Raw genomic sequence first — 21,615 nt, 5'->3', positions numbered from 1 at the left:
GGGTGGGGGTGTCATTAAAGTCAGCCACTGTTGGCTGGGCTCCCGCCCCTGCACTGAGAGGTCCAGAACTCTGGCTGGAGTTCTGTCTCCAGAGCCTGAGAATCAGTGAGATACGCATCAGAAGGAAGCTTGTCCAAAGAAGGGAACCCACAGGAACGGGACAGGAGAGAGCCAGCGTCCCCTTCCTGTGTGAGCGAAGTGGCCCCACTGGCAGCATCTCTGTCCAGTCCACCTCAGCAGAGCAGCTGGGCACCTGATACGTTAGTTAGGTCTGGTGGGAGTGGCTGACGTGCAGGAAATTTCCGAAGCAGGGACCTACGCATGTTATTGAGCCAGGAAAGCCATGTATGGGCACCGATGGCACTTGTGGGTAGAATGGTGAGGACAACAGATTTTCCTACCCAGTATGGCCTTTTTGCCTCCGTCTAGAGTCTCCCATCTCCATCCTTCAGGGCTGCCAAGATGTTGGCTTTTGTGTGACTTTTTCTTCTCATCAGATGGTACAGCTTCTGCCTCTGGGTCCTTTATCCCCTGGCATTCCCCCTCCAGCCCTTTCTACATGCATCATTTACTGGACCTATACTTCATATGTCTAACCATGAAAGGCGCTGTGCCGCTAACAGACTAACACAGTGGAACACACAGCACTGACACTAATGTGAGCGTGACCCCTGCTCACAAGCCTTTACACAAACATCATAAAACATTGTACTTTTTTTTTTTTTTTTTTTTTTTTTTTTTAAACAAGACAGGGTTTCTCTGTGTAGTTTTGGAGCCTGTCCTGGATCTCCCTCTATAAACCAGGTTGGCCTCGAACTCACAGAGATCCGCCTGCCTCTGCCTCCCGAGTGCTGGGATTAAAGGCATGCGCCACCACCGCCTGGCACATTGTACTCTTAGAGTCTTTTTCTTTTCTTTTTTTTTTTTAAGATCTTCTTTGTGTGTTTTGATTTTTCAAGACAGAGTTTTTCTGTGTAACCCTAGCTGTCCTGGAGCTTACTCTGTAGACCAGACTGGCCGTGAACTCAGAGATCCACCTGCCTCTGCCTCCCGAGTGCTGGGATTAAAGGTGTGCTCCACCAGGAGGTTTATTTATGTGTTTATGTGTATGGTTGTTTTGTCTGCATCTGCACCACCAGAAGAGGGCGTTGTATCCCAAGGACTACAGTTATAGACAGTTGTGAGCCACCATGGATGTGCTGGGAATTGAACTCGGGACCTCTGGAGGGAGAGCCAGTGCTCTCAGCCGCTGAGCCATCTCTCCCCTCTTCTTGGAGCCGAATGTCCGTTCAGAGGAGGAAGGTTTTTGTAGACGGAGTTGTGACTGACTCTGAAGGTCAAGGCCCTGGCTTGGTCTAGCATCTGTCAGCCACTTAGCATCTCCGGCTGGTTGGCCACACAGCTGGAGGCACAGTCTCCAGTCTGTGCACTGGGGCTTCCAGTGCCTGTCACACAGGAGTAACAGAGGTCTGGGTTCTTTTCCTTTGATACTTAATTGGACTCCCGCCGGATAGTTACTCTGTCGTGTCAAGGGCTCACTGGTAAGCAAGACTCCGAAGGCTTGCGGGCTGTCGGCTGGTCTGTGTACTTGGCTGAAGCGACACAGGGGAGCAGGAATTGGAAGGCCCTGCTGGTCAGTTTGCGGTCTTGGTCAAACTTGGGTAATTCTTCCACAATCACTCACTTGGCTCTGGAAGCCAGACAGATCCCCTCATCCTAACTCTGTGCCCTGCCGTGTGGGGCCTCTGTACTTTGGAGAATGGCCTTGAGTTTCCTAATGGGATCCCTTACACGGGGATGCAGTGAGATGGCCCAGGCTCAGCTGATGTGGAGGGCAGGAGTTGGAGGGGAGACTGGAGACCCCAGCAGTAGGACGGCGGCAGTGTTACATGCTCAGAAGAGAAGGGGGCTCCCAGGTTTCCTGAGCCCGGTGGTTGAGAAACGCGCCCCAGACCACTCGTCTCCCTGACTCGGAGATCCTGGGTCATCAGCACTGAGGGACAAAAGTCAAGTCATTTCCACCTTGTGCTCTGCTGCCCCCCAGCAACAGCTGTGCAGCCTACAAGGATTAAGAAAAATTCAAACAGAGAGAGAGAGAGAGAGAGAGCGCTCTCAACCCCCAGTGCCAGTGGGAACAGAGACGTGGGCTCTCATAGAGTGAGGAGGGTGTGGGCAGGGAGTAGTTGTTTCATAGAGTGGAATTTAGCTGTTTATTTTGTGGTTTCCTTTAGTTAGGTCTACTGGTTCTTAGTGACCCACTTTGTAAGGTGAGTCTCTAAAATAGGAGGGTGTAGAGTGTGGCCCTTATGCTCTCAGGTGACCTGCAGAAGGGGCTGGCTGTGACAGGGAAGCCAAGGAAGCAGAGAATGGAAGAGGACTGTGGCCCTGGGAGCTGCTGACTGACACACACACACACACACACACACACACACACACACACACACACACCGGCAGCATTCATCTTGCTTCCCTGCTGTCCAGCCTCTCACCACTCCTCAGAGAACAGGTCTCAGAGGAACCCCCTTTTCTGAGAGGGCTTATTCCAGTCTCCTGGGGTGTGAGTTGCCTGTGGGAGATGGAGCCTGGCCGCGCTTCCAGTGGCTGTTTGCTCCACCAGGCACGGTGACTTACAGAAGCGGAAAGCTGAGCTGGAGGAGCTGGAGAAGGCGCTGAGCACCGAGCGGGAGGCGCTGCAGCGGGAACAGAGGACCAGCGCCGTGGCCTCCAGTGAGAACCAGAGGCTGCGAGGAGAGCTGGACAGGTGAGCAAGCACCCAGGCGCGCCCACCCGGGGCTGGGAGGAGTGGCGGGGACCCAGGAATCTAATCTGTTCAGAGCAGTCCTCACTGAAAACTGCCTGTGAACTCCTTGTCAGGAGCTGCATGCCGCTGCCCAGGTAAGGAGCTGACGGACAGCTGTGCTAGTGGGGCGTGGGTGGTGGTACTCAGCCGGCACAGGGAGAGGTGGATCGTGTATCTGTACAGGCGTAGTCATCTTCAGATGTAAGCCCAGCCCTCGGGAGCCACTGTGGTCCTCCTTATTCAACAGATTCACCTACTCACTGGTGCTTATTTGTAACCCAGAATCTCACTCCTATTCGTGGGTCTTTTGTGGATACGCACGGAGTTCTCAGAATATTTGAGTCATCGGGCTCACTCAGCTTCCTTGTTTCGTCTCTCCTACTGTGGACCAAAGTCCTCCCAGGACCTGTTTGTGCCGTATCTTTAGTGTGGAGTGGTGTGAGTCCTCGTCTTGCTGGGTTGAACAGCCCCAGGCATAGGGCCCAAGCGCAGCCCGCGTCCCTGAGTGCAGAGTGGCGGCCATGTGCCTAGCAGAGAAAACGCCTGTGTTGATAAGCTTCGCCCGCTGAGAGTCGCAGGCTTGTACTTTGTTTTCGGGGCTGACTGTTGGGCGCTGGACAGCTAGCTGGTGTGCTCTTTTCCTGGGGAAGGCCACTTCCTGTTCCCAGCTTCCCTCAGTTGCCTGTAGTTCTTTGGGTAGGGCTGACGTCTCGTGGGCTTTTCCCTGTGCTGTTTGGCATATTGATCAGTGTCCTTGTTTAGCTCATGGTTGAGCAGTCATGTGGGTGAGACTTTATGGGTGTAGCTTCTGCTGTTACTAGGAGACAGTCTCACAGTAAAGTCCCTGATTCCCTGGCTCTTCTGCAATGTTCCCTGAGCCTGAGATGTAGGAATGTTCTGTAGATGTATCCGCTGGGACGGGGCTCCATGTCTCTGCCTATCAATTGGTTGTGGGTTTCTGTAGTCGTTTCAGTTGCAGAGAGAAGTGTCCTTGATGAAGGGTGAACCTACACTTACCTGTGGGTGTAAGGACAGCTGTTTTTAGATTGTTATTAGGGATGACGCTGGTTTAGTGAATTACTGGTTGCAGATTCTCCTCCGATAGCCATGATTCCACTCGCTCCGATTAGGTAACTAGGTTTCCAGTACCAGGCGTGCTCTCCCTCTTGTTGGCTGGGTCTTAAGTCCAGTTAGAGAGTTGCTGGTTACCGCCAAGTCGGCACCACTACTGCGCCTGTAGGGCTATTGTGACATGCCGGTGCTTCATGTGGTTCTTAGGCGTCGTGGCCAAGTGGGACTGCTGGTTTCCTCTCTCCTTTGGAAGCTTGTGGGCACAGTGTTTTAGAGAAAGAGTATTCTCTTAAAAATTTTTTTTTTTTTAAAGCACGGCTCTTTTTCCCACTTATACCAGAATGCCTAAACACTAATGTAGGTGGCCACTGGCCATGATGTCCTGTTGAGGCCAGTATCCTTAGCCTGCGTGCCTGTTGTTCCCCTCACCCCCTACCCAGACCAGTATGGCTTACACCCCCTACCCAGACCAGTATGGCTTCAGGGATGCCCTCCTAGAGCCCCAGAGAACACAGTCTGGAAAGCAGCAACTTTTCTCAGAGTTTCTGACGTCACACACGGGAGGTTGACAGCTTGCATAGTCTGCTACTGTCAGAACAGGTACCGAACCCACAGCTGCAGGCCCTTCTGCCTTTGGAATGCCTTTTAGCCCCCTTGCCTGTGGCTCCCCTCCCCTAGGGTCAGTTTCCTGCACCACCAGCTGAAAGGGGAGTATGAAGAGCTGCATGCCCACACCAAGGAGCTGAAAACATCACTGAACAATTCCCAGCTGGAGCTGAACCGCTGGCAGGCACGCTTCGACGAGCTTAAGGAACAGCACCAGAGCATGGACATCTCACTGACCAAGCTGGACAACCACTGTGAGGTGAGGCGTGCCTTCGGGCAGGTCTGTGAGGGGCTAGCACCCTCCCGGGTGTATCCTCTGAGACTGGAGGTGTCCTTGGAGCCAAGGTGAGACCAGAGTGCCACCTGTGGTAGGAACCTCTCAGAGGCCACTTTGTCTGACATTTGCTTCCTGAAGTCAACAGTGGCGTCTGTCTGTCCATCAGGACGTGGTGGCACCGTCATCGTCTGTACCTCTTATTTTCAGCAGACAGCTACACGAGCAAAATGGCCTGGGATTGAGTGTGGCTGCCTGGCTCAGGTCCTGGGGCTGGGTGATCAGCTGCTGGTGGCCCGGAGCTGGGTCAGAAATGGCCATTGTGGGAAACAAAGCCCTCCTTTAGGTAGAATCTCAGATAGACCCCACTATACAGGAAGAGTCTGAGGAGGTGGGCCCCTCCTGATTTCTGAGACACCCCTGGGAGGCAAGTAGGCAAGTAGGAAACCTCAGCCCCAGACACTAGTATCCAGTCACCCAGCCAGATCTGAGCTGCCCATGGAGGATGAGAAACCCTGGCCCAGTGCCCTACTGGGTATGGGTGTCACTGACCAGGCACTCACATCCACTGGGGACTGCCCTTACAGGAGGTGCACTATTTCTATCTCTCTGTATCTGTATGTCTGTATACAGATGTGTGCGCGTGCTCATGTGCACGCTTGCTTGCATTATCTAGTGCCTCTATGCACTCTGCCACTTCCTTGGACCTCGAGGAAGTGGTACTACAAAGGAAACGGCCTCACCTCCTTTGCCCTTCCATATCTGCTCATCACATACACGTAAGTTGTGTACAATAATGGAAAAGGAAAAGGTAGATTTCGAGCCTTCAGTTAATGGTGAAGTTAGCTTTGTGGGGTAGAGAGGAGTGAGGGAGGAGCATGTTTCCCTCCTGTGGCATGCTGGGAGTTTCACTATGGCTTACCTGTTAGCTTATTTCATCCTCAGTGAGGTACATGATGGACAGGAGCCCCGTCTCTGCCTCCCACACCTCTGGGCCTCCCCGCTACACCACAGTGCTGTTCTAAAACAAGTCTGTGAGCTTCAGCCCACAAGCCAGATCCTCCCTGCCACCTGCATTCACACAGCCCACGGACTAAGAATGGCTCCTGACGTTTTTAATGGTTGAAGCTAAAACTCAAACAAACAGATATTTATTTTGTGGCTAGGGAGAAATGAAATGAAATTGTTGTCAGTGTGGGTGAGAGTGAAGTTTTGTGGGGACACAGCCACTCTTAGGTTATCTATGACTGCTTTTGTGCTACACGGGCACCAGACACCGGATGGCTTGGAAGGCCCTCGGTCTCCAGTCTCCAAGCTCTCTCTTACAGCAGAGCTTGCAGCTGAAATCCGTGCAGGCTACACTTTGTAGTAGCCACCTTCAAAACAGTTCTTCTTTTCAATGAGATTAGTACATTTTTCTTTATTTTTTTAGTGCTGGTAATGGCAGGCAGCCTTCTGAGACACATCCCTGGCCCCAGTGAAATTAACTGTAGTAACATAATTAACCAGTAGATCAAAAATATTTCACATGTAATCTTGTGTTCTGCTGTGTATCTTGCTCATATCACACCTCCCCCAGAATGGCTGGTCTGTGATCTCGACAGCCGCGAGCTGCCAGCTGGCTGCTGGGTCGTGTGGTGTGTGCAGAGGCAGTGCAGCCTTCCTGGCTGGTTGACCCTCCCTAGGTCCTCACTAGTGCAGACAGACCAAGATGGACGGACGCCCTGTGCAAGTGTTCCTTGAGAGGCCGGGTCTCCAGCATAGCATCGGGGTCACAGGGTATCTGAGCCGTTGCTGGTCTGTGTTTCAGCTGCTCTCCCGTCTCAAGGGGAACTTAGAGGAGGAGAATCATCACCTGCTGAGCCAGATCCAGCTGCTGAGCCAGCAGAACCAGATGCTGCTGGAGCAGAACATAGAGAACAAGGAGCAGTACCATGAGGAGCAGAAGCAGTACATGTGAGTGGGCCGTGGCGGGCGGCATGTTCGTAAGGGGCCTCTGAACCACTGTCCCCAGCCCCCCACAGTGCGCAGTCCTCACTGGGGGGGGGGGGGGGCGATATCCTGTCTTCTCTTCCACCATACACCTGTTGCTTTCAAGACAGAGAAGAGCCCCTAACCACTAGGGTTTGGAGGATTAGAGATGGAGCTATACCATTTTATGGAATCGTCTAGATTTCTGAGAGGTAGCGATTAGCTTGCATGTGTGTGAGGTTTCCTGCTCCCGTGTGCCCTCTGTGTGCATGCATATGTGTGGGGAGGGGGTACAAGTGTGTGTGTGTGTGTGTGTGTGTGTGTGTGTGTGTGTGTGTGTGTGTGTGTGTGTGGTGTAGGCCAGAGGTCAACCTGGAGTGTCATTTGAGACAAGGCCTTTTATTGGTCTGTGCCTTCCTGATTAGGCTAGGCTGACTGGCCAGTGAACCCCCACGTCCTCCTGTCTCTTCCCCACTGGGGTTACAAGGGCACTCCACTGTGCCTGGCTTTTTATGTGGCTTCTGAGGAGTGAACTCAGGTCCTCTCATGCTTCCATGGCAGTTATTTTACCAGCTGAGTTACCTCCTCTGCCCTCACTGAAGTATTATCCACCGCCGGAAAGGTCTCTCTCTACTTAGACTGGAGTTCATTTGTAGACATAGGCCGCCAGCACCAGCTGTAGCTCAGGGAACAAGTCCAAACTGAGAGCGGAGAATCAGTTTCTCCCTCACCTGACTGTAGCAAGTGAGTGCGTTCCGTGCCTTGCCTAACCTTTCCTCCTCGAGCCTTATGTAGACCCTGGGAGCCTAGAGCCATGGGGTGACAGGGGCTGTGCCCCCTCCCGCTGGGATCAGAGGCCCCAAAGGACAAGTGGAGGGGGTCGTGTTGCTGCTGAGATGAGAGGAGGCCAGGTTGAATAGGGAGAGTTGGGTGTGGTGGGTGATCTCGGTGCTGGGGATGTAGGAGAGAGGCCTGCCTAGCTAAAGACACTGCATCTCCTGGGACAGGTTTGAAGGGATGTGTGTCTCGGCCTGGGCACTTGACAGAGGTAGTGAATGTGAGGGGGAACGCTGATGCTGGAAACCCACAGTTGGATAATCCGAGGTGTATCGTGCTAGACCAAGCCTGTCCCTCCTCACGACCAGCGTCTCGGGCAAGCCCTGTGCTCCTGGCCCGAGTATGCCTAAGACAAGAAGAGCCAGCCATGGTGGTGCGTGGCTCCAATCCCAGCACTCGGGAGGCAGAGGCAGGCGGATTGCTGGTCCTTTGAAACCAGCCTGGTCTACATATCATATTCAAAGAGCCAGGGCTGCCTAGAGAGACTCTGTCTTAAAACAAAAAGGCAGGAAGTGGCATGTTTATGGAGGGGTGTGGTCCCTGAACCCCCGGTGCTTTCCCAGCTCTCTCTGATGTAACTCTGAACCTCCTCTTTGCCTTATGCATCTGCTTGCCACCTACTTCGGGATGACTCACGTGGAAGCCCACACTGTAATTTGGCATCTAAGTGGCAGTTGCTTGAAGCTGACCCTCTGTAATCCATGTGGTAGAATCGCCAGCCGAGGTTGGGCAGGTGCTAACGAAACAGCGTAGAAGACTGGTCCTCGGGAGGGAGATGATTGGTGATGTCTTTTGCATTAGAGAGTGTCTGTGTCAGGCCAGTGGCTTGGCACACCTCTCAGCTTGTTCCAAGCAGCCAGCATGCACCCCATTGGTGTCTTTTCCCCGAGTGCAGCCTTTCCAGTGGGCTCTTGGGAAAGTTTTCAGCGTGGACAGGATCTTCTCTGCTTTAGCAGTGAAGTAACCTGAACAAGCCACTGCCTAGGGCCCCACTTTCCCATGAGTTCAGCAAGCGTGGCAGACACCCCAGCAAACAGGCCCTGGGGCTGCCCGTCGCCACTGTGATGTTGAAAGTGTGAGCCGGTTTCCACCATTTAGAAGCAGAGATTTGCTTCAGGGCCTGAGCGCTGGCTTTTCACACGGTCACCATACCCAGCTGCTTTCTTCCCGCCTGGCTGCTCTGCTGGGGCTGGCTGCCCAGGGCGTGCTCAGGCTCGCCACACGTCCCGCTCTGTGGCCTTCTCTGCTTGTCCTCTGAAAACAGTTGGCCTCACAAGCTGTTACCAGGCCCCAGCGTGCCTTTGCCGCCTCAGTGTTCAAGTGTTAATGTGCCTGGTGATCCGGCTGCATTAGAGAGTGTCTGTCTGCCTCCGGCCCGTGGTGCCCGGTGTCCTACACAGTTTGGCCAAGTGTGAGTTCTCAGGTGATCAGAGGTTTGCTCTCTTAAGCCCACTTAGCTGGCTCCCAGGTGTTCAAAAAGCACAGATAGCTGGGTTTTTGCTTTGATTTATTTGAGGTAAGATCTCACTTTGTAGCTTTGACTAGAGTGGAACTCACTCTGTAGACCAGGCTGGCCTCGAACTCAGGGATCCACCTGCCTCTGTCTCCTGAGTGCTGGGATTAAAGGAGTGAGCCAACAAGGCCAGCTAGACTCATAACTGGTACTGCTGATCATAAATTCCCATTCATTGACCAGTGTGGGGTTGAACACCTTCAGACCTGAATCCAGACACTGATTTCTGATCTAGATTGGACGGCTAAGTACACTCACTTGTTTATTTAAACTGGATTGATCGATTTCCCTCTGTTCACAGAGACAAATTAAATGCTTTACGGAGACACAAGGAAAAACTGGAAGAGAAAATCATGGATCAGTACAAGTTCTATGACCCTGCCCCAAAGAAGTGAGTGGATCCAGGATTAGTGAGTGACACACAGTGATCCTAGCCATCTTAGCTGCGAGACAAGACAGCCTGGGAGCCATAGTGCAAGACCAGCCCTGCACCCCCACTTACAGGTGCCCCTATGGCAGTGGTTCTCAACCTTCCTAACGCTGCGACCCTTTAATACAGTTCCTCACGTTGTGATGACCCCCAACCATAAACTTATTTTGTTGCTGCTTCATAGCTATAATTGTGCTGCTGTTATGAATTATAAGTATCCGATATGCAATCCAAAGGGGTCACAGCCCACAGGTTGAGAACCACTGCCCTATGGCAAAGCAGAGCTCTCGGCCCCACCCTTTATATCCCAGCTTGTCCTGTGAGGGTGGCAAATGCCAGCCAGCCCTGATGAGACACCAGGGTGACTCACCCATGAGGCCTGATAGGAGGCCGAAAGTTGTGAATCAGAGTCATTAAAGCTGGAACTGGGCATGGTTGGCTTGTCAGAGTTTTAACATGATGGTGGACAGCACAGCCATGGTCCTCTGAGGGAAAGGGATCCTGAGCAGAATGCCTGGCTGGGCCCCACAGTTATCAAATATGGTGTGCACATTGGTTTTCTATTTCTAACTACCGTTTAACCCTGACCCCCGTGCCCCTGGTGCGCTTGCTGAATGCCAGTCAGTGAACATGTCAGTGGTTACCTTTAGCAGGTAATATGCCTGAAAATGACTTTCACGGGGGAAATAAAAACCAGCTAGCCCGCACAGCCCCATTCTTGCACAGACAGCACAGTTTAGGTGTTTTCTCCTAAGAGACTAGCATGGGTTTCTGATCTCACGTACCCTTCTGCTACGGCATAGCCTGTACCCAACAGTTAGGCTTCTCAGTTCCAGGACTCAGGGGTGTAAATAAGATCATGACGATGTTCATAAAAACCAGCCTCTTTTCTTGAGGTTACTGGGATCGAACTCGGGTCCTTGTGAATGCTAGGCTAAAGCCCTGCCACAGAGCCACACCCCGAGCCCAGTGCCATTGTGTGGCTCTGTGAGCATGGGTTGTGACTTGTAAACATCTTCTAACTAGGAAGAACCACTGGATCGGAGCCAAAGCCCTAGTCAAACTTATCAAGCCAAAGAAAGAAGGCTCCAGAGAACGGTTAAAATCCACCACAGAGAGCCCCCCCTGGCAGCTGGAGCCCTCAGACCCCGCCTCACCATCTGCCTCCCAGAATCTCAGATCACAGACGGAGAACTCCGACAACCCCACACCCGGTTTGAACTGTGCAGAACGGGACACCCACAACGGGCCTGTGGGGAAAGGTAGGTGCAGCTGCCAGATGTGGCAGAGTAAGGGTAGAGGCTCCGAAAGATCCGTTCACTGATGGGGTGTGCCGTGCCTCCATGGGAACATGGCGGTACATGTGCCCCCTACCCGGGCACGGCACCAGGCCAGTCTCTGCCATGGCTGTGTTAATCCTTTAGAATAGGAAGCACCGTTTATTACCTGGGCTGCGCGCTTATTTGACCATCTGAAGTTGATGCTTGGGCAGGCACCCTAGGGAGGCACAGCAGCAGGTGTGTTTGGGGTTCCCTCCAGTGTGTCAAAGGTTGTGGTTAGCTCTTTTCTGTACACGTGTATTTACCACACCTGCCACGTGCCCAGGTTCAGAAAGTCCTGCGTGGCTGTTTGTTGTCTTCCATCATTTGGAAAGCACCTTGGTTTATTCCCCACACAGATTTAGCCTTGGGTCCTGTAGTCTTGGGACACTGGGCTGGCATTTGGAATTTGCCAGGGGCTCTGAAGGATGACAGGAGCTGGTCGTCCATGTTGTCGTTCATCAGCATCTCAGGCCAGATGAACTGCACATGACTGTCGTGGGCAGGAAGTGAATGGCAGCCTTTGGTCTTCATAGCGCTTCACCGCTGAACCATTTTAGCACACTCCCGTGCAGTCAGAATCTCATCTAGAAGATGGAGTGTTGGGGCTGGAGGGACACTCAGCAGTGGAGAGCACTGGCTGCTCTTGCACAGGACGTGGGTGTGATTCCCGGTACCCACATGGCAGCTCACAACTGTCTAACTCCAGCTCCAGGAGTCGGATGCCCCTCTCTGGCTTCCACAGACACTGTGTGCACACAATGCACTTAGATACATCCAAGCAAGCACTCATACACATAAAATAAAAATAACTATTACTTTATTTATTTATTTAGAGGCAGGGTTTCTCCGTGTAGCCCTGGCTGTCCTGAGACTCACTCTGTAGACCAGGCTGGCCTTGAACTCTGCCTCTGCTTCCCAAGTGGGATTAAAGGTGTGCGCCACCACATCCAGCTCTTTTCTTTCTTTTTATTTTTTTAAACAAGATGGATTGTTGTGCACACATACAAAAGGAAGAGGTTGGCAAAGCAGGTTGGTATGATATAGACATTATTATCACAGTCACTGCCAGGTCTGTAGTGACTGAACACTTTCGAAGCTAGCTCCAAATTTCAGATGTTATAGTATCCAAAATGACCATCATAGAGTCTGAAATACAAGTTACCTTAAGTATTTCGAGACGGTCAAGTTTACTTTTCACTATCTTTTTTTTTTTTTTTTTTTTTTTTTTTTTTGGAGGGGGCGGTATTTATACCAGGCCTTCATTCTGAGTAACTTAAATTTTATCAAAGATACTGGAACTTTCTGAACTCATGTCAGGGAACCCAGGGCTCTTAGGGGCTGATGGAACACTGAGAAGGAGGAACAGGTGCCCTCTGTGGGTTGCGTCACATTCGCAAGTACCCAGGTCGTCTTCAGCTGTGAGGAGTATCCATGCTCCTGTCAGCTGCATCTCCGTTCTCTATGCGGATGGGAGTAGGTGAAAGGTGAGCCAGTGCCGAGGCAACGGTGAACAGGGGCTCATGGTGCAGCTCAGTCTTGTCTAAACTTGTTCTATAACCCAGACAGGCCGTGAACTCATGGCAATCCTCCTGCCTCAGCCTCCTGAGTCCTGGGACTACAGGGGAGAGCCACCACACCCCAGCTCTTCACTAGCTCTAAACATTAGCTTAACATTTCTTATAGCCAGAGAGGGTCCTGTGGCTCCCAGTTTCCATAATGGCAATTTTTGAACATTTCCCACTTTAGCCTATATTTTTGTTGAAGTTGAATGAATGAATTAGTTGTGCTCCATTTAATTGAGTTAAGACGACTTTCAGAAGCCCTGGCGTGGTGGCACACTCCTTGAGTCCTAACACTTGAGGGACAAAGGCAAGTGGATCTCGGAGTTTGAGGCCAGCCTAGTCTAGAAATCGAGTTCCAGGACAGCCAGAACTACACAGAGAAAACCTGTCTCAAAAAGGCAAACAAGAAAGAAAACTTGCAGAGAAAGAGTGTCTACCTGGTCCAGACTGCTGCTGGGAGCTGAGTACCCTTTGAACCGCGTTGGGGGTTCTCTATCTCATCTAATCCCTAACAACCTGGGAGGTGGACGTTATTCCTGTCCATTTTTTATGTTATTTATTAGCTAGAAGATGGTCTCATGAAGGTAACACTGAGGAGTAAAACCGATATAGTAATAGAGATCCAAGCCTGGTGTCTCAGCCTCTGGCTCCTGAGCTGGCACTGCCCGCAGTAACTGTGGAGTTCTGTTCAGTGCCTCCCTCCCTCCGGCTGTGGTCACCAACCTAGGACCCTTATGCGATGGTGTGGGATTTGACCACTAGGTGGAGCTATGGCAAAGGAAATAGTAGCGATTCTGGTCTTGGCTTTAATCCTAAAGCAGAAGTCTGAATACCCCTGAAAGGTATGTCCAGGAGCTTAGTTAGATTGGTTGTCTGCTTTGTGGTGCCTCCACTTTAAAGGCCAAGGAGTGGAGGACATGTGGGGGGGCGTGGTCTGAAAGGAAATAATCTCCCCAGGTCTTGGGGGGTTGGGGTAATAAGAAAGACATTTGCGTGTTTCTAAACTCATGTTGCCAAGGGAGGCGATTCTAGAATTACAGCCTACGGTGAATGCTTCAGGTAGACTATGCTCTGACAGTGGGCCAGCATGTCATTAGGTGTGTCCAATGAGTTGTCAGGGAGCCTGTCATTAAAAGGAATGAGTAAGAGAAGCTGGCTTCCATGTTAATAAGCATTCTTATTTAATAATTTAACACACTGAAATTGAAAAATCATCTAAACCGGCGGGCGGGCAGGCGGGCGACTCCTGGGGCAGCGTATAGTTCTCCTGATGCGCTTCATGAGTAATAGTTGGCACCGGGGTGCCACTAAATTAAATTGAATCAGAGCGTAAATGGTTCTGGCCTGGGTATTGGGTATTGATTGGTTGAACAGGACTCTGCTTTCCTAAGTACCTTTTGCTAGCCTGGACTCATTTGTGATTATTGTTCATTTCATTTGTTTTTTTGTTTTTCTTCTTCCGGGTTATCACAATGATAACCATGTAGCATCCCAGCGCAAAAAGAGTCCCTTTTTGAGAAGCAAAAGCAAGGATAAAGACAAGTCTCCATCGGCCCACCCAGCTCTCTCTAAACGCCTGCGATTCTGGTCTTCCTCTGACATCCCATCCTCTCCCAGCGAGTCTGTCTGTCTCTCAGACATTGGGGATTTCTGACCCCCTCCTTTACCATTGTCTGCATCATGTGTCTCTCCTTCATTTCTAAAATTCAAACTACCAACCAAAGGAAGTTAGTCCCTAAAGGCCACAGCCACACGGTCTCTCGTGGACCCTGGTTCCTCCCCCCCAGTCACAAAGTAGCCATCATGGATCCTGATCGCAAAATAGAAGATGAGTTGCCATGCTCCCTGGACATTCTTCAGAACAGCACAGTGTAGGGGACCCTCGGGATGTACGTGCATTTACTTACCCCTGGGCCAGGAGACCCGCGCTAAGTAAGTGAAGAGGCCTTGTGGTCCTCCCCCTCCCTGCATCTGCAAGCTTCTGTCGTGCCCGCGTGCAAAGCGGGAGTGGCCAGTTGCCGTTACGCTTCCTGAAATACCCACCAGCGAGCAGGCAGCCTTCCTAAAGATTTATTTCTAAGCAGCTCAACTTTGTCCCCCACTCTTTGTCAGAACATAGAGCTACTGGCTTCTGCTCCCGAGCCCCTAGGGAGTCTGTGTTTTGAAGGATCACCTGCTCTGTTTGAGCATTTTGAGTAATTGAACTGATTCTGCCCAGCCAGAGGCGAGTTTTATGACTGCGTTGTGGTTCTTTGACATCGTGGATGGTGAAATTAAAACCATAGTGGACAGAACATATATCAGGACATAAGTCACACCCAGAGCAGGGGGAGATGCTGACCTGAGAGGTCACCACCACTGTCATGGTTCCATTTCACATCAAGCTCTGTGATTTGGGCCATGGCCCCTGTCTCCTATATGGTTATTACATAGTCTCCCTTAAAATGACTCACTGTTTGCAGTTCACTTTATCTTAAAAAGGAAAGGTTATTGTCAGGACATAGAAATCAGGTGACCAGCCGGGCGGTGGTGGCGCACGCCTTTAATCCCAGCACTTGGGAGGCAGAGGCAGGTGGATCTTTGTGAGTTCGAGGCCAGCCTGGTCTACAGAGGGAGATCCAGGAAAGGCACAAAGCTACACAGAGAAACCCTGTCTCGGAAAAAAAAAAAAAAAAAAAAAAGAAAAGGAGAGAGAGAGAGAGAAGGAGAGAAGGAGAGAAAGAAAAAGAAAGAAAGAAAGAAAGAAAGAAAGAAAGAAAGAAAGAAAGAAAGAAAGAAAGAAAGAAAGAAAGAAAGAAAGAAAGAAAGAAAGAAAAAATAAAAAACCAGGTGCCAATACAAACCTGTAACTATGACAACGTTAAGGTTGGTTATCATTGCCACTGACTTCAGCTGTGACCCTGTCTTGAAGAACACCCAGCCATCATGGTGCCTGCTCCCAGAGTCTGTCTTCCTCGCATGCTATTGGAATTGTGCTAGTCTCTGTCTGGTGTTCATGCTAACTGCTTGCCCATCTCCACCTCCCTTCTGGACCTTCATTTTCACCTCACCCACAGGAAAGGCCCCATGACTGTTCATTCTATCAGACTTGACTCTTGCTTCTCATCAGGGTTATCATCCAAAATCCAGTCTGCCCCTCGGTTCAGACCCTAGGATCTGGGCCTGGAAGCCACACAGAGAAGAGCCCTGCAGTTGAAGGGCCAAAGAGTCCAGTGTACGCAAGAGCGACCTCCAGCCGCGCCTGGCACTTGGGCATATGGCGTAGGCGGTACACAGAAGGCCTGGCCAGCTGTCAGGAACGCTCCTGTCTTTTTCTTTTGTTTCTTCGGGGTTGTTTTGAGGTGCTGGGGTTCGAACCCTGGGTCTTACCCATGTGATGCAGGCACAGTACCATGTCACTGTCCTCAGCCCTCTCTGCTCATTTCTGTCTTGTGTCTGGGGGTACCACACTCACTCCTGTTTGGTTTTCTGTTTATTTAGGTGAGTTTTGTTGTTGTTGTTGTTTTTATTTTTGGAGGGGGTGATTTTCAAACATATTACTTAATTTCAACAGGTATACATGTTTATAGCAGAAAACTACACTGCTTAAAAGCCTAAGCTACAAGGGGAAACCACCTTGCATAGACTAAAGTTTTGGGTGTTTTTGTTTTATTTCTAAGAATAAACTCTTGTGAGCTTGTCGATGAACTTCCTTTTGACACCCAAAGGAACCCAGTTGGCAGGACATCTGCAGATACTTATTTGGGCTGTTGAGACAGGACTTGGGGTTCTGTACAGGAGTACAGGAAGTGTATCCTGAGGCTGACTTCTGGGTCATCACCAACATTTTATTTCTCCTCTTGAGTTCTGTTTCTCCCCTGCCAGTCCCCCAATGCTAACCATGTGACCCACACTGGAACCTGAGCTAGCCTCATGGTAGCCGCCTCGTCTCAGCCGCAGCTGGGGGGGGCCGCCTAGCTTGTGTCTCTGTGGTCTGTGTGCCCTGCTGCACCTGCTTTGGGCCTCCGTGTGCTTGCCCAGCCTTGGCATGGGCTTACAACCTCATTCTCAATGTCTTCTGCCCCAGGCCCCGGGGATCAGAAACCAAAGCGAGGGTCCCCCCGAGGAGGCAGTGTTGACCGCACAGATGCCTCCACTGACCCAGCTGTGAAGTCCTGGCCCTCAGAGCCTGGCTCCCGGACTTTTTCAACCTCAGCCATCATGGCAGCCCCTTCCGGCTCCACCCTAGTCCCCAAGCACCCAGGCCGCACCAAAGGTAAGACCTCTAGATGATGATCTCTGGGCCTGCGGCCCTTCTGAAAACGAGGTACTCTCAGAGGGGAAACGCTGATGAAGATTTTGAGTCACAAAGTTGGTGCAAGCCTTGTCTCTACTTACCAGCCAAGTGACTTTGGATAAATAATTCAGCCATCAGTAGGCCTAAGTACCATGAGAAAAACGTCAGGACCCAGCAGCTACAGCAGCATTCAGGCTTTGGTGGCACCAAGGCTGGGCTGATACCAGGCAACTTCCTGGAGTCAGGAGATATGTTCTCTGGAAAAGATGAATGAGAGGGTCTCTAACCCAGAAGTCTGTTGACAGAACCGAGGACAAATGTCCCATGCTGAACACAATGGCATCAGCGAAGGGTTTGCAGATATGCCATATACTAGAACTCCAGTGGCTATGTGTGTTCACACCTCGGGTGCAAAATCAATAGTCTTTGGGTCTCGTTAGCTGAAGAGATTCCCAGCCAAATGATTTGGTCAGATGTCAAATAAAGCCCATAGAGTTTCAAGGATTCTGTGGACACCCGGGGAGAGCCTGCAACCCCAAACAGAGGAAAAGCCAATGCAAAGGTCACTGGCATAAACGGGGGTGTTTGGAAGCATTGAGATGAAAGTGTTACAATGCCTAACGGTGATAAGAAAAGTTACTGTGCTCACGAAACAAGAACAGGATGCTATGAAAGAAGTGATGGCAAGAGAGAAGCATTTGAAAATCTAAAATAGGCAAACAGAAGGGAAGGAATGCCTAAAACTGCCATCCATATAGTTCAAGAGAGATGAAAATACCAAAAAAAAAAAAAAAAAAAAAGACAAGACAAGAAAAGAAAAACAGATGAATACGATTGCTTCTTCGGGGCTGGACCTACACACTCAGCCTTGGAAGGCTTAGGCGTTGCACAGCCTTGATGCCATAAGTAAAACACAGGCATCACTCACGGGGCCCCTGAGCTCACGGTCTGGACACTTGCTGCCAGTGGGTAGGTAACTGATTTCAACAGGGAGATCTTGTCCTTTCAGAGGCGACCCCACACTTAGTGCTTAGATAGAGACACGGGCAGCTTGGAGAGGCCTCTTGACGGCTGACTGGAGGGTTCCCCGACTAATACCTTGTTGGGGCTGAGGGTGCGAGGCCTGCTCACCCTCTCCTCCTGGGTGCTGGGTCCCGTTTGTCTCCTTTGCCTTTCCTGTCCTCCTGCCACCTGATGGCATTGTGGCTTCTGAAGATGATTTGTTGCCACATCCTCTGCCTTTCGTGCTGCTGGCTTTCAGGGTTGGAAGGGTTCCCGGGGCACTGGACTCCGCTCTTTTACCTGGCCCCCAGGCCAGAGCTCCCTTTCCCCTCATGCACGGGCACAAAGTGTGACCGAAAGTAGATGGAACCCGTCCAGTGCATTAGCCCATCTCCTCTTCCCAGGTAGACAGATGAGCAGAGGCGCCGTCCATACCCCCTCCCTCACCCTAAGACTTGGACCTTACCTTGATTCGGGGGCGGAACGAAGGGCCGAGATGGTCATGCAGCCAGGGATCCCAGGGTTTTCCTTGTGGGTGGTGGGTGTTCTAGAACCCCGACATATTAACTTTATTCTCACCTTAGGTAGTAATTCAGATGACAACCTCTGCGAGCCTTCCATGGAGCCTGAGGCCCCCTACCCCAGGCAGCCGGGTGAGTGGCTGGTGTGGTATCAGGTGGGTCTTTATCAGTAGCACTTTGAGTTCAAGCTCAGCAGCACGGATGTCATGGAAACCTAACACACGAAAGAGGTGAGGGTGGAATTGTTAGGATGGACGTGGGGATGCAGGGGCTGGAGCCTTTCTGAGCCTGCCTTCCCTGCCCTGCCCAGGAGCTTCTTCACACAGTTCCTACTGAGCAGCCTCTACAGGTAAGGAGTTCACTGTCCCCCCAGAAGCCTCCGGTTCAGAAAACTCTTGGCATGCCTTGCTGTCCAGCAACCTCCAGGTGTGCCAGGGAGTCCTGGTGACCAATGCAGGGACCAAGTTTTAGGAAGGCTTGCACTTTTCTCTTGCTCGCCTGTGGTAACACCGAGTTGTATGAAGTCTCAGCGTTAGACATGCTTCTCCCCTGGCTGTGGATGTTGTAAGAGAACGGGTAACGGCCTCCCAGGCCTCTCAGAACTACGAGTTGCTTTGGTTCCCCTTTTCATTTCTTCCTCCCTCCCATGCACCTTCCCTCCTTGAGCCCGGCCTTCACACAGGCAAGACAAGCACTGTACCAGAGAGCTGCCACCCCGAATCTCAGCCTTTAAGTTTACGTTATGTGCGTGCGTGCGTACGTGTACTTCCTGTGTATCCGTCTGTACCACTTACATGCCTAGTGCCTCTGGAGGCCAGAAGACAGGGTCAGGTTCTCTGGAACTGGAGTCAGACATGGTTAGGAGCCCCCATGTGGATGCTGGAAATTGAACCTGGATCCTCGAAGAGCCAGTGCTCTTAAGTGCTCGGCCATCTCTCCAGCCCCCAGTTCTCAGTTTTTAAAAAGTGATTCTAGGGGGCTGACAGATTGGCTCAGTGTGTAAGGGCACTTGCCAAGTGCGGGCCTGGCAACCTGAATTTGATCCCGTAACCCATGCGGTGGAAGGAGAGAACCAACTCCTGTATTTGCCCCTTGACCTCCATACACACGTGTGTACACACACACACACACACACACACACACACACACACACACACACGAGTAAGTAAATAAATGTTTAACAAGAATGAATGTTTTAAAAAATAAAAAGTAGTGCACTATGGGATGGCTCAGTGGCTGACGGCACTTGCCACCGAGCTGGATGGCCTGAATTCAATTCCAGGAATCAACTCCTGAAAATTGTCCTCCGACCTCTGCACACACCCTCTCACACATAACACACACTAAATCAACATTTTTGTTCTTGTTGTTGTTTGTTTTGTTTTTAAGTAAACCCTAGGAGGGTAGAAAGAAATCCCTTAAAAGGGAAACCTTGGAGGTTTGCATGGGTCGGTTTGTGGCTGATGTGCTTGGAGTAGTCAAGGGATCCAGCATTGAGGATCCCTGCCCGCTGCGTAGAGAGTCAGACGGTGCTGGCGTTAGTTGTTTATGAGTCTGTGAGTGAAGGCAGACTCTTTAATGAGGCCTCCTGGCCCAGGAGCCCTTCTGTCTTTACCCAGAGTGGGGGGCCCTATAGTAGGAGGGGCCCTTCCAAGTACGCCAGCTCACTGAGTGGCCTATTTGGCAACTGGTTGCCTGGCCAGGGGGTTCTTCAAGCACCTCTCTACTCCTCCAGCTTCTCTGTTCAGCATATGGAACGAAAAGAATTGTTTAGTGAACCTGAGTGTGCAGGCATGGTCTTTCAGGCCTGTAATCCCAGCTCTCAGGAGGCTCAGACCAGAGGGTTATGAGTTCAAGGCTATTCTAACTAGTAAGGCACTAACTCAAAACAAAACCAAAATTAAACAGTAAACATGAATGTTTTCCTTTAGTGCCACCCAGTGCCTGTTACAGAACAGCCTGTGTTTCTAGCTGCCCCTCCACGGAGGGTCTTGGTCCAATATTGTTTCCCAAGCTCCAAGTCTTCTTTGGCTCATCCTTAAACACTTTGCCAGCAAGTGTGTTCCGGGTGCCTGCTCTGTGCAGTGCCTACCACGCTTGGGACTTAGGCCTGTGTAGACACCTGAGCTCCTTGGGGACAGCAAGCCAAGGGCCTTCTAGTGTTTCTGAAGGCTTGCCCAGTGCCGCTCCACAGCCACACTTCGGGGTTCGGAGCCCAGCAGCAGAGGTGTTTGCTCCCCTCACACTGGCACAGGCTGCTGCAGAGGGACCAGGAGAGGTCTGCGGACCCTAGAAGGGATGGTCCAGCCATGGCGAGGAGTGATGTGCCATCCTTCTGCCTCTGAAGCAGGGTGATTATTGCGGACTGGCCCAGGCTGACACTCACAGTCCCAAGGGCTGGGTCCCTCTACCTGTGTTAATAGGAGCCTGGAGGTTTCAGTTTAGAGCAGATGAATGTTGGAGGCAAGTGACTGTAAAGAGCCGAAGAAAAGCAGCAGCATGTAGAGCAGCCGCTTTGCTCCTGACATCCTGGCGTCCCCTCCTGTGATCACCTACAGGAGACGCTCAGACACACACCCCTGCATGCACATCCGTGTGTGCGCCTGCTGCCGTGGACGGTACCTCACTGCTGTTTTGGGAAGGGGTGTTTGCATGTGTTCCAGAAAGTTCTGTGCAGTAAAAGAGGTGGTCTCTGTGCTCCAACCCTGGGTTTGCCCAGAGGAACCGTTTTGTACTTTTTGTACTGGAATTCTGTGATGTGGCCCGTTTTATTACTGTTGGAAACTAGATGCCTAGACCTGGGAGCGAATAGAGACCCAGCTCTGCCAGTTACGGCTAGCCTGCTGAGTGCTGTGTTGTGTCTAGCTCTCTGTTGCTGAAGCCAGTGGCCTCAGCCGAGTGTGTGCCGCATCCTGCAGACCTTCCTGGTTGAAAACCCTGGTCTGAACTGGTGCAGAATTGCTTTGATGATGTTTTCTTCCTCGAGTCATGCTGTTAACCTGGGATCTACCTGGTCACTGGCCCTTTGTATTAAATCCAGTCGTTCCTTCCCAGTGTCGCGGCCGAACAGCTTGGAGAGCAGCAGGAACACATCCAGCAACAGCTCGCCGCTGAGCCTCAAGGGTAAGGCTCTTCCCATGGAGCACTTGCAAACATTTATTTGGACGTTCAGCTCTGGACTCTTACCATTCTTACAGTTCAGCTCTGCTTAGCGGGGCTTGAGACACGTTCCGGTGCAGTCGAGGGCCATACACCAAGGCTTCAAGCACAGGCTAGGGGGTTCTGAACAGATTAGAGACAGGTCCCTTCTTCCCCTGCCTACCCTGAGGACATGGGTAAGTCACAGGTCCTTTCAGTCCAAGCTGGGTGGAAAAGGGATAGGGACCAATGTTCTTTTCCACGCAGAACTGAGAACAAATGTGATTCCTTT

The 21,615-nt window shown here is 51.3% G+C and overlaps 1 protein-coding gene across 2 annotated transcripts in view; it reads left to right on the top strand.

The window, feature by feature from the left end:
* Ccdc88c (coiled-coil and HOOK domain protein 88C) overlaps positions 1-21,615 on the top strand; it is a 127,853-nt gene that overhangs the window by 98,333 nt on the left and 7,905 nt on the right. For both annotated transcript variants that reach the window (XM_006991800.4, XM_042261049.2), the window contains 8 exons: positions 2,618-2,761; positions 4,550-4,736; positions 6,562-6,707; positions 9,374-9,463; positions 10,529-10,764; positions 16,453-16,641; positions 18,249-18,317; positions 21,240-21,308. In XM_006991800.4, coding sequence (XP_006991862.1) covers positions 2,618-2,761; positions 4,550-4,736; positions 6,562-6,707; positions 9,374-9,463; positions 10,529-10,764; positions 16,453-16,641; positions 18,249-18,317; positions 21,240-21,308 — 1,130 coding nt within the window. The remainder of the gene's footprint in view (positions 1-2,617; positions 2,762-4,549; positions 4,737-6,561; positions 6,708-9,373; positions 9,464-10,528; positions 10,765-16,452; positions 16,642-18,248; positions 18,318-21,239; positions 21,309-21,615) is intronic.

This window comes from Peromyscus maniculatus, chromosome 14 (genome assembly GCF_049852395.1).
Source record: "Peromyscus maniculatus bairdii isolate BWxNUB_F1_BW_parent chromosome 14, HU_Pman_BW_mat_3.1, whole genome shotgun sequence".
NCBI lineage: Eukaryota > Metazoa > Chordata > Mammalia > Rodentia > Cricetidae > Peromyscus > Peromyscus maniculatus.
Note: the sequence above shows the minus strand (reverse complement) of the source record. Positions and strands in the feature narration are given on the sequence as shown.